We start from the raw sequence: 11,561 nt of genomic DNA, 5'->3' as shown, positions 1-11,561 counted from the left end.
CAAATAATATTAACCTAAAATTGACAATTTTTCTAACAAATACATATCACCTTCCTTGATAACAATATAAAGCTTTCTATTTTCTGTAACAGGCAAAGTAGATGTGCTCCTTATCCTTTGATATATTTAAAAAAGTTATGTCTTGCATGTTAAAATTTTTGTCCATAGGACACGACTTTCATAACATTAATAACTTTGAAACAAAGTGATGTGAAGTCAGTCATTTTTCACGGCATGGGCAAGTAGGGACCATCAAGGACCAAATTGGGTAAGTTGTGTAAACCTGGTGCCCGAATCCGTTTCGGAATAAACGGATTAAAAATGCATCAAGAAGTCACAATATTTCTGACACCGTTCGTCAAAAAGGAAATAAAGATATACTTTTTTTGATCAGCGCCTCTAGCTCTACATGGTATCAACGTGAAAACAAGTTTCTATGTTATTTTCTTAAGGACGGGTTGCTGACTTTATCTAAACTGAAATTGCCCTTCTTTTTCAGTGTTTTCCTGCAAACATTTGTCGGTTACTTAATATACGCACGCAGGCAAAGATTTCTCTTTCTACAGAAAAAAGTTTTTTTCTTAGAGAGTGCGCAAATTTAAAAAATAAGTCTAATACATTTATTGGTTATTTATACATGATTATAAAAAATATGGTCAATAATATTATTAACTAGTCGATAAGGCCCATGGAAACATCCACTTAGGCAAAAGGCCAATGAAAAAATAGGTTGCTTTAGATGTTTTGCTGATGTCAGCAGTGCATATACAAAAAATGTTCTTAAAATCTTACACCAAATATCAAATGTCAAATCGCATTAAATCCTCCACACAAATCTTACACACAAAAAAAGAACAGCTTGCAAGGTGTAAAATCTAGTTGATAAAAAGTTACAACAACAACACTCACAACACCAATACTCACAAAACCGAAAGTAAGAACACCAACAGTTACAACACCGACAGTGACAACACACCTGTGTATAACAATGTTAGAAATAACGCATCTCAAATATGTACATCTTAAAAGTGATTATGTTAAAAAACCTCACTATTTTATTCTGAAATGTCAAAAAAGAAGCCTGCAAGAGTTAGCACAAATCAACAAAAAAAAGTTTAAATATTTTATTTCCCTTAAAAGCTTATACAGAAATATGAAAAAGCCATAGGTTGGAAAACATCTAGAAAAATCAGACAATTCAGTTGCATAACATCCTCTCCCGCAAAAACTTGCACAAAATGTAAAAATCGACCAGTTAAGAACACAAAAATTTTCTTTTGTAGTATGATGACCCATACTGCCCTTTACCAACAATTTTAAACCTAAATGTCAAAAATGAATAAGCAACACAATGTAAAACAGAACGGTTTTTGAGAAACACATTTAAATCATCAAAAATAAGTTCATTCACCATGTAGAATATTGCCATTACCCATTACTTTTTCACAAAAAGGATATGGAACAACCTTTAATATTTCAATCAAAAGTGTCAAAAACATCAAATTTATATTATTGGAGATATTATATCGGTTTGTCTGTTCAGTATTCATATTACTGTGGAAAGTTTATCATTTCTTGAAAATAATAGTTTAGTAGGCGACGTTTCGGGAGATCCTTCTCCCGTCATCAGGCAAAGTAAAATGATGTTCAGCATGTATTTGTATAATTGCAGAGGATCGAAATTCATAAAAATTAACCAATCAGAAACGAGCTGATAATTACAGTTAATTACGGTAATTAACATTTTCGGACCTACATGTAAGTAACTACTTTTTCTGTAGGGCTGATAACCAATTCTCAGGAAGTTGATACGAGATGCTGTTTATGTGTTTGTTACGTTCTACACTGTTGATGGTTTCTTTAACACACAGGCTTTAATTTCTGAAAAAAATTATTCCACTTGTCATATTGCACGTGGTCCCTTTGTAAAGTTTACAGGAAATTCGAAAAGAAATATAAAATACATCTGCTTTAAGTTCATGTCTTTAAAGATTTTGTAGGTAGGTAGCTAGCTTGTTACATCATGATTCGTGCTTATAAAAGGAAAGAAGTTTGAAAACTAAGGTAGGTAGCTATAGATAATTAAAAAAGAAGAAAAACAGAGCTAGCCATGATGGGATGAGAAGAGCAGGCATTGGAGGCCAACATTAGCCAGCTAACAGTAGCTAAGACTCCCAGTTAAATATAATTAAACAGGGCGCACTTAGCTAAAACTACAGCTAGCTTCGTAAACACAAATAAATAGAAACAACAGAATTTTAGGACAAACGCATTAGTTACGCGCCAGGGGAGACATTATTTATGCAATAAAAACATAAACAAATTTGGTGGCTAGGTTTTTTTTAAAAAAGCGGTATAATATAAAACTTCAAGAATTTCAGGCTTTTCTTGAAAAATACGAGTCTGCTGTTCTTACTATTATTGATTATAAATCCATTTCAAACTCTAGCCTTTATTTTCTACTTCTAACTTTACTACTTTACTTCTAGCTCTAGCTACCACTTCTTACTTCACTTCTTGGACTCTTCTTTCTCTGAATTACTTTTTGCACTTTCTTTAAGACAAAGGGACCGTTCTTTTGTTGTTTTTTTTTCGGTGTCGAGGGACATCATTTTTGTAAAGAAAACCGTTAAATTTACTTCAGCAAATCAATTTGCTCCATTTTGATCACGTGATGTAAACAAAGTAAACCCGCTAGCAAAATGGATATGACTTTTTAGCAAGTTCAAAGGAAATTTCAGCTACATCAAAGGAAAATGAACACATCCACTTTGCCTGTCACAGACAGACGGACACACTTAGCCTGTGGAAAAATCCACTGAGGCAGGATAAATATGAAAAAAAAGCGTCATTCGAATTTTAATGACGTCAATAACCCATCCACAAAAAAAGAACATTGTTTTCACGTTGCCTCTATTGTGTAGAGCTTAAACTGCTGATCAAGAAAATGTATATGATCATGTGCTATTGACGAACAGTTAAGAAGATATAAAGATTTAAAAATTTTGCTGACGTCAGCAATGGCCCGTCAAAACCTAAAAATCTTTTTTTAAGAAATTTTATACCTGTTGCCTTCAATGTATATATCTTTAAACGCTGATTAAGAGAATGTATAGCATCATGTACTTTTGACAAACGGTTTCATAGATATTAGGGTTTGAAGCTTTTTTGATGAGGTCATCAACTCATCCATTCCAAAACGGATTAAGGGACCTAGGTTTGGGAAAGTTACACAAATTTGGTCCCAGGTGGTCCCTAGTTACCCACGCGGTGAAAAATCATTGACGTAACCAACTCGATTTCAAGTTATTTGGCCTCAAAGTTCTAAGTGCACTGTAGTGGCTTCACTAATCTTAATTAACTTTCCTTTGACGTCAATACTATTTTAAGGTAATGTTTCATAAATTACAGAACCGCTTTTTGGGCGATGTTTTAGAGACTTTATCAAAGAAGGTAGTGAAGATAATAATCCACTTTGCAAAAGTCACAGACAGACAGACGGAACTGGCGTATTATTATATAGACTAGTCGATAAGGCCCGTGAAAAAATCCAATTAGGCAAAGAGCCAATGAAAAATAGGTTGCTTTAGATGTTTTGCTGACGTCAGTAGTGCATATACAAAGAAAAATGTTCTTAAAATCCCACACAAAATGTCAAATGTCAATTCGCATTAAATCCTCCATACAAATCTTACACAAAATCAAAATGAACAGCTTGCAAGGTGTAAAATCTAGTTGATAAAAAGTTACAACAACGACACTCACAACATCGACACTCACAACAGCAATACTCACAAAACCGACAGTAATAACACCAACAGTTGCAACACCGACAGTCACAACACCGATAATAACAATGTCAGAAATAAAGCATCTAAAATATGTACATCTTATAAGTGATTATGTTGAAAACCCTTGGTATTATATTCTGAAATGTTAAAAAGGAGGCCTGCAAGAGTTAGCACAAATCAACAAATATAAGTTCTTTACACATTTTAAATATTGTCTTCCCTTAAAAGCTTATACAAAAATGTGAAAAAGCCATAGAGTTTCGAAAACATTAAATTTAAATCTAGAAAAATCAGTCATTTCGGTTGGATACCATCCTCTCCGACAAAAATTTACACACAATGTAAAATCAACCAGTTAAGAACACAAAAATTTTCCTTTTTAGTTCCGCACTGCCCTTTTTCCAACAATTTTAAACTTAAATGTCAAAAAATCAAAGACTAAACTTTTGTCAACAAAGATCAGTATTTTGGAAACAATGTATACGGTTCGTAAACAAAAGTTTACACAAAATTTAAAACTGATCGGTTTTTGAGAAAGACATCTAAATCAACAAAAATAATTTCATTTAGCATGTCATATATTACCATTGCCCAACAATCTTCCACAAAAAGGTTATGAAACACATTAAAATTTAGAAAAATCAGTCATTTCAGGGCATGCAGTCATCGCCCATTAGATTACAAAATCAGAAACAAAACAATAATAAATAACTTAACACACACACTTTAAATTCTATAAAATTCGTTCCACTTGTCATATTGCATGTAGTCGTCCTTGTAAAGTGCACAGGTAATGTGAAAAAAATTATAGATGAATTTCAGCGTGACGTCATTTGTTTACTTTTTAGTGGTAAGCTCCTTGGCTCTTGCTTTTTCATGGCAGGAAAAAGGATACTAGGATTTCACGATAAAAGGTCTTCTACTGTGGATTTCTTCTAATGGGGAAGTCGTTGAGCTTATAAACTTTTATCGAGCGTAAGTTGATGGCTTCTGATTTATTTGAATTCATTTAAGAATGTCTCGTTTGAAGAAACGAACTGATAATTACTTTGTTTCACCTAGCACCCCAATCTTTTTCCTGCCACGCCAATGCAAAACCCGAAAGAGCTTACCACTGAAAATGTAAACAACGGAATTCATCTATACTCTATGGGCATAAAAATACATCCTACTATCCTGCAAAAGTTTGAAAGATTTTGTAGGTAGTTAGCTAGCTTGTTACATCATAATTCGTGCTCATAAAAGAAGAGAAATGTGGAAACTATAGTAGTAAGCTATAGATAATAAAAAAGACGAAAAAAAAAGAAGTCATGGTTAGAGCTAGCTATTGGAGGGGAGCTGGACTTGGAGGCTAACATTAGCTAGCAAACCGTAGCTAAGACACCCAGTCAAATATACTTAAACAGGGAACACTTAGCTAAAACTAAAGCTAGCTATTTATGCTCAGTAAAACACATATAAAGAGAAGCAATAGTAATGTAAAATTAGTAAAAATACAGTTCAACAAACCAAAGTTTTCCGTTTTTTAGTCAGCCAACAACTTTATGTAGCATTTTGAATTTTAGGACAATATATTAGTTACGCGCCATAGCACATGCATTGTGCAAAAATTATGCAACGTAAACAAATATGGCTACATACGCGGTAAAATATAAAAAAAGTCGCTTTTCCTGGGAAATGCGAGTCTGCTTGATCCACTGACATAAAAACCAAGCGTCTAAAAATATTAAAGTTCTTACTATCTGTGATTTCAAATCCACTTTAAACTCTAGCCTTTGTTTTCTACTTCTAACTTTACTTTACGTCTAGCTCCACTTCTCACTTCACTTTTTTACTTCTTCACTTGGTCTCTTTTCTTTTTAAATACATAGCTATGCTTTTTCAAACCACCTTTTTCCCTTTTTTTCTAGGTAAAAGGATCGTTCTTCTGTGCTTTTTTTGGTGGCCCTTATTTTCTACTTCTAAATTTACTTTACTTCTAGCTCCACGTAGCTCCACTTTCACTTTTATACTTCTTCACTTGGACTTTTTTCTTTTTAAATATGCTTTTTTGAACCACTTATTTTACTTTTTTCAAGATCGTTCTTTTGGGGGGATTTTTGGTGGCGAGAGGATACCATTTTTCGAAAGTTAGCCGTTAAATTTATTTCAGCAAATCAAAATAAGTCGTTTTCATCACGCGATGTAAGCAAAGTAAACCCGGTAGCAAAATGGACATAATTTTTTCGGCGACTTCGAAGATATTTTCGGCGACATCAAAGGAAAATGACGATATGAACTTTGCCTGTCACAGACAGACGGACACACTTAGCGTATTATTATAAGAGATGTTGGCGAAATTATTGCAATGTACTTTTGAAATTGAGGTCAAATAACTTGAAAACAAGTTGAAAATAACTGACGTCACGTACTGCATGGTAACCAGGAGTAATTGAGATTAAAGCATGACTAATGTTCTAAAGCTGGGTCGGACTGTCCGTTTCGGAACAAACACACAGACAGACAGACACTATAATGTACTTTATATAAAAACTTAGAAAACAGTTATAATTTAAAAATAATATAAGGTACCTGAACGTAGCAACCAAAAGATGAAAATTCACATGAACTAGGCGCTTCTAGACATATGGTATGATGATATTCCAACTACAAATAAATTTGTTGTAGCACTAGTTCAGTAATGTCGCACGATTGATGGCGTTATGGACATTGTCAGGGTGTTTATTTGCAACGCATCAACATTAGTTGGTAAAAATATAGGAAACTTATTTTCGTTAACAGGGATAAACTGAAAAAGATACATATAATCCCTGTAATGAAACTAAAATGTTGCAAAACAAAATTTAGGAAAGGAATTTTGGGGCTATATCATTAGGCTATAAAACAAACAAATATGAGGGACAATTTCCACCACATCGTAAAAAAGGGTTAAAGAGTAAAGCAAATAACGTTTCTCCAAATCTCGTTGAAACAAATCTCAGAAAGCATAAAATTTTTGCAACGTCTGCAAAATTGAATCCCTGATCAAGTAAATTCTTTTCGTTGTTCTTTTGAAAATTTAACTGGAAGAACATAGGGGTTTTTACCCTTATGTTCTTCCCACTTTCAGCGTATATTTTTTATGTGCCGTTTGTTTGCGATTTTTTATTGGGTTGAACCAGAATGTTCAATGTAATAAAAGCATTTAAGCGTTTTAATGTAACTTTAAAAATTAGGCACTTGTTAAAATAAATGTTAAAGCGAAATTGGCTTGTTGGTGGTGTTTTCATTTTTATACTGGGAGAAAATTCTACAAATGACCGTTCTCTCCTGTATATAATATGATATTCTCATTTTCTATAATCTCACAATTACGCAAAATTGACGAATTTTAAAAGCGAAATTGGATTGAGTATGATGCTTAAGCTATTCAAAAAGAAGAAAATTGAACTAGACGATTTTTTGACTGGAATTGTTTCGATTGTAAAATACATTATGATTTAAAAAGTAAAACTTGGAAATTGACAAAGTAAAAAAGAAAATGATATGAAAATGCAACCATGGAACATTACATGTTACAATTTCTCATATTAACCCTATTCGGTCCGGGGGAGGATGGGGGTGGTTTCTGCCCTACCTGAAAGGTGTTTTTTAATAACTCCTTATTGTTATGTTGCATGGCTATGATACTTACTAAGTTTCAATATTTATCTATTTGACACCTGTATGCCAACTGTTTAGGTCTCATACCTTTCAGAGGCTTTGATACTGGCTATTACTTGAAATTACCCCTACAAATCTCTATGAAACCCTTAAAATGGGGAAAATATAAAAACTCCTGTTATGATTATCCTTAGAACTTGAAACTTCCAACACAACTTTGATTCACCAAGAAGAATCCTTCACCATGATTTCAACACGCAAATAATCCGATTTCCCGATATTTTCGGGTTTTACCCAAAAAGCGGGAAAAAACGAATTTTTGGTCAATTTTTGGCCTTTTTCATGCGGTCTATGTAAAAACCGGAAGATATGTTAAAAACCATTTATATAGCTTTTCAAATCTTGAAACAGAATGTAAAAATTCGCTCTAGAACTAAAGTAATTCTATTTTAAACAAATAGTGGCATTTTAAACAAATTTCAAGTTTTGATGACGTCACAGACAATGTGCTGACGCAAGCAAAAAATTATTTTAGCCATTTTTTCCTTTTGTGACGTACTATAAGCGTGGTGTGGTATAAGCGTGGTATAAGCCTATGAAAAGTTATTCCGCCCCAGATCATATTATGTTCGAAAAACCCCCGGAACGAATAGGTTTAAGATGATATACCACTGTGTAGCAATATAAAGCTTTCTTACTGTTCGTCGCTCCATAAATTCATCTGAGCAGTCGTTTGGGCATTTGACAGGATATCGATCACATTTACTGTGATGATCCTATAATAAATTTCAAACTTTAGCTGACAGTGACAAGTCCATTTGTCATTATAGATATTTGAAATGTCAATTCATGAAACATTTTAATTTATCTCCTGCCTTATTTTTTTGCCTTGTAAAGCTTTGAGGATTTTAATTGCAATTTACTGTGGCCATAGTTTGTTATATCATACTGTAGTGGAGTCGTCTCGAACTCTCATTCTTTTTGGATAATTCCGCAGTATGTCTTTGCAATATGGTGACTTCTTCTTTTTTCTTAAATAATGTTTCTATGACACCAAATGACCAAAAATAAGCTGATTAACCTCTTAAACCTAATATCTTGGTCTTTTTTTACGTGTCATAGGCTCATTTACATGTCTAAGTCATTTTTAATACTTTGTTTTATTCATAACTTTTATTGATTTAGTATTTTGCAATGTTATATAATACTTGTTTATGCAAATTTATTTTATAATGAATAATAACAACTTTTGCTGCAAGTTCTCAGAAAAAAAACATGTCCTATTTCAACCTACTAGTATATGTTGGTATCTTTTTTTGTCCTTATATTAATTGCGTGTAATCAAGATTGTTTGTTGATGTCACTTATTATGTTTTTATGGTTAGTATTCTCTTGTCTGAGTTATATATTAAATAGGGGTCCAAGTTATATTAGCGTCATTCTTGGACAGGCGTTTGAAATGAAAAGCAAACTAATCGCCTATTCGAATCATTATAATAATGACATTTCATTCTATTATTAGATATTATAAACACATATCCTGAAAGAACACGTTAAAAATACCTGAATTTGTGAGCGTAGGAAAGTCAAGTTGCAATACTGGCATTTTTGCAGCTTGTGAGGACATTTTTCCTCGTGGCTTTTTAGCTTCCGTTGTTCCATCTTTTCCTCACAAGGTTTAAATGTACAACAAACAAGTTGAAATCCGCATTTCTTTTGTAAATGATCCTAAACATTGTAAGGTACTAACATAACAGTTCCTGAGTAACCAGATTTAGGAAAATAAGACATCGGTGTTGGCCATATACTGATCCCTGCATTCTTCTTGTTAATTTTATTATCACTTTCTTCTGAGCACAATATCAATTTTCTTTTTAAGCATACGATTCATAAGGTGTATTCTACACTTGCCTGCGTTTTAATGGCCTATATAGATTGATGCGATCGTGCATTGTTTCTCATAAAAAGATAGCAAATGATATTTCGTCCTATTATTAGATAACATAATCACATATCCAGAAGGAATACGTTATATATACCTGGAATTGTGAGCGAAAGAATGTCAAGTCGCAAAACTGGCATTTTTCCAGCCTGTAAGGACATTTCTCCTTGTGGTTCTTTAGCTTGTGTCGTTCCACCTTCTTTTCACAATATTTAAATGTACAACTAACAAGTTGAAATTCACATCTCTTTTGTAAATGATTCTAAACATTTTAACATACTAACAAACTTTATCATACACTTGTCTGTGTTTCAATAACCTATAGAGATTGATGAAGGTGCGATCGTGCATTCCTCCTCATAAAAAGACAGTAAATGACAATGATGCAGCCTTTAATGACCATATTCAATCAACTATTAGCTTGACATTTCCCTCCTTGCTCTAATTTATTAATGTTGTTCTCCATCAGGTGAGTAACTCAGGTTCTTTCAATCTGAGGGGACAATCGAATAACGGATCTCTATATGTCATAGCAAAATAGCGAAATAGAGAATTAGGCTTGATAATTTATCAAGTTCTTGTTACTTTTATACTATCTATCTACACATATTTATAAGGACTATGCTCTATAAAAGAACAAGTTGCCCGCAGTTATAAGTTTTTCCTGATTTCTTCTTAAAGATGTTAAACATCAAAATAAACAGCGATCAGTGAACTAGTTAAAAATGTTTGAATTATTTTGGCGGTTTATATAAACGCTCACGTTACCAATAAATACTTAGGAAGAATGACGTTCCTAAACATTCATGTCTAGTAGGAATCAAACCTGCACCAAGAATAACACAGGAGAATCTAAAATGTAAATACGCATGGAATACGCAAAAATGTAATACGCTAAAAGTAATACGCAAAAATGTATTACGCAAAAATGTATTACGCAAAAATGTATCGCTCCCACTGCGCTTATTTTGACGATAAAAAGTGATTCCATTTTGAGAAGGCTACCGAAACTTATTGAAGTGGGATTGGAATTTCCCCCGTCCCGTCATGATATGTTATAAGGAATCCGAACCAAATAGGGTTAGACATCAGGAAATGATACCTTCATATCACTGAGCTCACCAATCCATTCACATCCTTTGCTGACAAGTTCACATTTAACCTTCACTGATAAAATCATTCTATCTATCATGGCAGCTGAAGTCACCTATGGTAAAGCCATAATATGAGCAAAGGTCAAAAATTGGCATGCTTTCGTTAATAACATTAGACCAAACAAAGCTTGTGGAAATTTTCAGCAGGTGATATATCACACCCATGGCTTGAGTTTCTTAATAATTTTTTTCCTAAAGTTCTTCATTTCAGCTTCGTAGTTTAAATACTTACGCCTTTGCTAAAAACACTTTTTTTAGTTCTTTCTCTTTTTTGTTTTAAGCTTTTGTGACTTTTATATTCATGATAAACGAAGTTTAGGAAATGAATTTAAAGCTTTTAAGTTACGAAATATTTTGTTTATTTATACACGTTTAGCATATTTTAAGTATCTTTTAAGCATTACATTTTGTTTGTACAGAACGTTATGCTGAAAATTAATTTTTCAAAAGACCTGGTTCTGCTTCGTGGTACGCCTGACTGATTCTCTCCTTTTGCTTTTCATCGAGGCTTTTGCTGTTTTCGTGGCTAATGCACATTTTTTACAAAAGAATAATTGCAAAGATTCCATGGGAAAAACAGGTGAGTCATTTTTGACTTTGGTCATGTCATTTTTTAACATATATCGCCAGAAATATGTGGGAAAAATAGATTAATGAATTTGTCACAAAAGGCTGACTTTAGCATAAATCATCACTGACAGTTACCATTTGATGCATAATTTTTAATTGACATGAGACAAGCATCATTTCTACCAAATTTGATGTTCCAACCCAACACTTAAGAGGTTATGGGTATGGGATTTTCTGCGCCCTCCGGCAGTACTCTTGACCCCTATAGCCTGGCATAAATAGGGTTACAACTATATGATACTCGTAAAAATGTAGAAAAGTTAAGTCGTGAAAAGTCACTCACAGAGTTGTTATCTACTTTTTCTCGACAAGTTGGACAGATAAAACTTTTCCTAAACAGAACATAATACAAATGCATTGATAACCTTATCTTATGTAAGTCAGAACTTCCAAATTAATTTT

The 11,561-nt window shown here is 33.1% G+C and overlaps 1 protein-coding gene across 6 annotated transcripts in view; it reads right to left on the bottom strand.

The window, feature by feature from the left end:
• Window positions 1-11,561, bottom strand: part of LOC130629852 (TNF receptor-associated factor 4-like) — a 57,341-nt gene that overhangs the window by 18,334 nt on the left and 27,446 nt on the right. For 5 of the 6 annotated variants that reach the window (XM_057443224.1, XM_057443222.1, XM_057443219.1 and 2 more), the window contains exons 3-8: window positions 11,443-11,491; window positions 10,478-10,582; window positions 9,473-9,637; window positions 8,997-9,161; window positions 8,132-8,209; window positions 6,363-6,437 (exon numbers count right to left, since the gene is read on the bottom strand). In XM_057443224.1, coding sequence (XP_057299207.1) covers window positions 6,363-6,437; window positions 8,132-8,209; window positions 8,997-9,161; window positions 9,473-9,637; window positions 10,478-10,582; window positions 11,443-11,491 — 637 coding nt within the window. Of the gene's footprint in view, window positions 1-3; window positions 1,882-6,362; window positions 6,438-8,131; window positions 8,210-8,996; window positions 9,162-9,472; window positions 9,638-10,477; window positions 10,583-11,442; window positions 11,492-11,561 lie in introns of those variants that run through there. The other variant, XM_057443223.1, reaches the window with a different exon arrangement.

This window comes from Hydractinia symbiolongicarpus, chromosome 2 (assembly GCF_029227915.1).
Source record: "Hydractinia symbiolongicarpus strain clone_291-10 chromosome 2, HSymV2.1, whole genome shotgun sequence".
NCBI lineage: Eukaryota > Metazoa > Cnidaria > Hydrozoa > Anthoathecata > Hydractiniidae > Hydractinia > Hydractinia symbiolongicarpus.
The sequence above is the reverse complement of the archived record's forward strand: the minus strand, read 5'-3'. Positions and strand labels throughout refer to the sequence as shown.